General features: G+C 37.7%; 1 protein-coding gene across 1 annotated transcript in view; it reads right to left on the reverse strand.

Moving 5' to 3' along the window:
• Positions 1-4,225, reverse strand: part of abcc9 (ATP-binding cassette, sub-family C (CFTR/MRP), member 9) — a 72,323-nt gene that overhangs the window by 6,029 nt on the left and 62,069 nt on the right. The window contains exon 35 of the mRNA XM_014030065.1: positions 3,111-3,219. Coding sequence (XP_013885519.1) covers positions 3,111-3,219 — 109 coding nt within the window. The remainder of the gene's footprint in view (positions 1-3,110; positions 3,220-4,225) is intronic.

The following is a 4,225-nucleotide window of genomic DNA, read 5'->3' on the forward strand; positions in this document are numbered from 1 at the left end:
TGAGTCAAACTGTGTCAGAACATCCAGCAACATCTAAGAAAACAGTGTGAAGCAGTTACTGTCGACCATTCACCTCAGGCTTCACATAAACAAACGTCTCGGAAAAAAAAGGATACACACTGTCTTACAATCTATCAAACACACACACACACACACAAAATTATCTCATATGGCATATCTATCCAAACAAACAGCACATGCTCTTTGTCTTTTATAACAAACACAGTCAGTGTTATTATCTCGTAACACAAACATGGAGAGCCTGAGAGCGAGGGCGAGGAGGAGGAGGMGACGTGGCGTTTTTCATTTCTGCAACGACCTCCTCCTCAGTATGGGACGTCCGTGACAAAAGTCAGATTAGGTCCAAACCCGAGTTTCCCACTGCGCTCTAMACCTCTCACCCTGCAGCTGCGACTTGCTGCCGTCACGTGACGGCTGTCGGAACAAAATGCTGACAATAACTCCGCTGCTTGTCGGTTCAGTCGGCGCTGAACTTCAGGGAATTTTCCTTCAGATGTGACTGTTTCCATGTTAGCATACCTCCACTGAGTTAGGTTGAGAAAATGAGAAATTTATTTTCTAAACAACTTTTGTATTTTTAGACCGGAATGTGGCGGTTCKTTTCCAGGAATTTACAGTTCAGTGGGAGAAATTAAACTTCTAGGTTTGATTTATTTTTTATTTGCTTCCTGTCTCCAAACCGTGCACTTGGCTGTTCTATTATAAACTACCTATACACATAGATTTAACTTCTGGTGGCTAAAATAAATGACTGTGATATCATAATTTAAAGGCATTTAAACTCAACTAAATTCAAGATKGCTAAAGATGAASTAGCCAAACAGTCAATGTGGGTGTGATATTCCTAACATCATCTGAACACCAACAGATCATATGAGATTTATTTATTAGGTTTTATTTAAGGACCTACTTGGCGTGAAACATCAGCGCTAACCACTGAKCCATCATGTAGCCCAATGTGATAACTTTGTTTTAAAGACATTGGCGTCTGCAGCTCCACTATAAATAACGAGTCATTAAACTAGAGCACATTCTTTCCCCATTTAAACTGTTCAGTTTCACTGATCCAGAGGTCAAGGACGTCTGACTCTTTTGTTGAAACCCATTGAGCTACCTTTCAACTCAACATAGATGTGAWGTCTTTTTTTTATCCAAGTTATCAAAGATCTTTCCAAATAAGTCAAAAATATTTTACTCCTTCACTGAGATATATTTGTTAGAAAGAAAAACTGTGGCTTAATTTTGTTATAAATTCTAAATTTTGTGCTGACAGGTGCTTAAAGGCCTAGCATTCCTTCAAAGAATGTTTTTCATACCAGAGTTATAAACTAAGATCMTCTTATGTTGAGAAACCACTGAATTATAGTCGTTTTGGTTAAACTTTGAGAAMATGTTGCAAGATCTCAAAAAATAGTGCAGGACTTGTTCAAAGTATCTCCCAATCTTGGAGGCCTCTAAAAACTAAAAAATTGTAGATTGACATCTAATTATTACTTTGAGACCTTAATCAAGTAACTGTTTTGTGTTTCATTAACAGATAATTTATGTAAACACAGACATAAGCAAAAATATTCGTGCCCAGCTTTCACCTTTTAACAGCAGGAGAAAAAAACTAAACTAGCCCTTTGTGAATGGATTTTATTAGCCTGATAAAAGTCAGCTTGTTGTTCGCTTTAATTCATACAGAGAGTCTGGACTCTCTGCTATTGAGAAACAATCACTTGCTGGAGGCGTGGCCTCTGTTGAAGTTTAAAACTATTGGATYTGATTTACCCAMTCGCTAATGTTTGTGACGCAGTGCGCCAGYTCAACCGTGAAGGAGGCTAASCTAAGAAGCTAACCAGAAATTGCATGCGCTGTGAACAACCAYCCCCTATACTGGGAAGAGAGAAGTACCGAGTCGAAAGAGKTTGCTGTAAATGGTTCTGTAGGCTTTGTGAGACAAATTTAATTTAATTTGGAAGCCTTGTCGACACGGACTGGCTTCATTCACTTCMTCTGCTAACTTTGCTAAACTACAGTTAGACTAAAACGGCGCAGAAAACAGACATCGTCGTTCAGAACTCGACCTTCTGTTCACTGATTGGCCCAGTTGAAATTCTACCAGAGAAATCCAAGTCAGTGGGAGAAATCCCAGATGGAGCAGAAAAGGGARATCAGAATCAAGCAGAAATGTGCAGGAAGRCTAGAATTTTATGGATTCTTTGACATACTTCTTTGCATACTGGGTCATATTTGCCCCAAACAAAACAAACAAGCAAACAAACAAAAAAGAAAACATGATCCAAATTAGGAGTGGGCAATATATCGAGTATAACAGATAAAATGYAAGTTTTCCCTGTGCTAGTTTATATATTGCAAATAAAGTATACATTTTATTGGCTTTTTATAATTCACTTGGAGTTCAGCTTTTCCCAGGCACTTCTAATGCATCACAACTCCTTTTCCTTTCAACCCTAAAATCCTCCCACAGTCATCTAGAAAGTCTTTATGAGCTGGACTGATTAAAAGTTACTTTAGCTGTTGGATTATGAGAGGAACATTGTAGAATTTGTTGTAATGGAGCAGAGATTAGGGGTCAAGGGTTTTGGAGTATAGTGTTGGATTAAATAAAAAAAGAAAAATACTACAATATATATTGTAAATCACAATAAAGCTCCAAAATTTTGTGTATTGGGATTTTATGGTTAAGTCACTCAGCACTAATCCTAACTTATTAAAACCAAATGAGTGTTTGTGTGCAACCCAATATTTTCAGTTGATTTAAATAAAATCTTTTTGTCATTTATAATTAAATGCATTCTGCAATACAGGTTAAAGTTTATTCTTAATGGTTTAGATTATTGTGATTTTATTATTATTCACTCAGGCGAGACCACAAAGGCGCCACTGATTATTAAGATGTACGTTTCCTCAAACAGTTTACAGTTCTTGATCCAGTGTTTTGACGAGGAACACAAATTTAAAAACACGAACAGGAAGTTGTGAGCAGTGATGTAGTTCAGGCTTTAATAATGTCTCCCCGGGGAGGTGAGGGTTAGCAGAAAGGATATACAGAAGCTTTCGTGTCAGCCTGTGTGTTTATGTACCTTATTGAGCCGCTAAATAAGACCGGATCCTGGAGGATGATGGAGAGTCGAGACCTGAGAGTCTGCAGAGGGAGCTTACAGATATCGATGCCGTCAATGACGATCTTTCCTGCAAACGAGCAAACGCAAAATCTTCACACAACATGCTAAACTAAACAAGTGAAATTAACTATTCTTCGATAGATTTAGTAAATAAACTGGCTTTGACTTCTTTGTGTCTGTTTCCTTCAGCTGTGAATAAAAACTGATGTACAGCTTCTGGACCTTGTGGGTCACTGGTTCTGGTGTCAGGTTTTATTTCTGGTTAGTGTTTGTACCTACTCTCCCAACCCTTCAGAGGACCAGATTGTTTGATGGTTTAAGCCTGGTTTATACTTCAAGCTTCATGTCTTGTAGAAGTATAAACCAGTCTTTAACTGTTTGTTTCACACTCTTAGCTAAAATGCTAAAAGACAGCTAAACCTATATTTCCTCACTATTTATTTCTGTGTCAACTAGTTGTTGTTATTTTGTTTCTCTTCATTAATAGCTGTATAAATGAGAATATACCAATGGTATAATTCCAAAAAAAAGGACATGGCAAGTCATCCAGCATTACACAACAATTATTATGAATATCCATGCTCTATGATAAAATGTATCAAATTAGACAATGCAAAGAGCCATACATACAAATTAAATCTCTGTAATAGGACAAGGATATAAATGCTGCAGATAAATGTTTTATAAAGATAAAGCTGAGTTTTAGCTTTGGACTTTTTACCAGCTGCTGGATACAGAAAATCATCAACTTGAATTCCTAAAGTCCCGTCTCGTCACACTGTTCATTTTGCTCTTCAAGCATACCCAGAACGTCATGTGGGTCCAAACTTGAAGAAGTGAGTACTGTGGAAGAACTGCTCATGCTACATAGCATTAGCACAACAGCATCGTYGTTGCTGGTGAAGCTTTTTGCTCTTACTGGAGATCTTGTTGCAGCTTGTTTGTCRCGTCCAAACATCAATATAAAGGAGAGGATGGGGGTCATTTTATGAGCTTTAAATGTCAAAGGAAGTTGTGCAACTCTTGCTGTTAAAGTGTATCTTACCCCCCTGTAAAAAGATAACTCCACCCCA

The sequence above is a fragment of the Austrofundulus limnaeus genome, unplaced genomic scaffold, assembly GCF_001266775.1.
Source record: "Austrofundulus limnaeus strain Quisiro unplaced genomic scaffold, Austrofundulus_limnaeus-1.0 Scaffold994, whole genome shotgun sequence".
NCBI classification, from domain to species: Eukaryota; Metazoa; Chordata; class Actinopteri; order Cyprinodontiformes; family Rivulidae; genus Austrofundulus; species Austrofundulus limnaeus.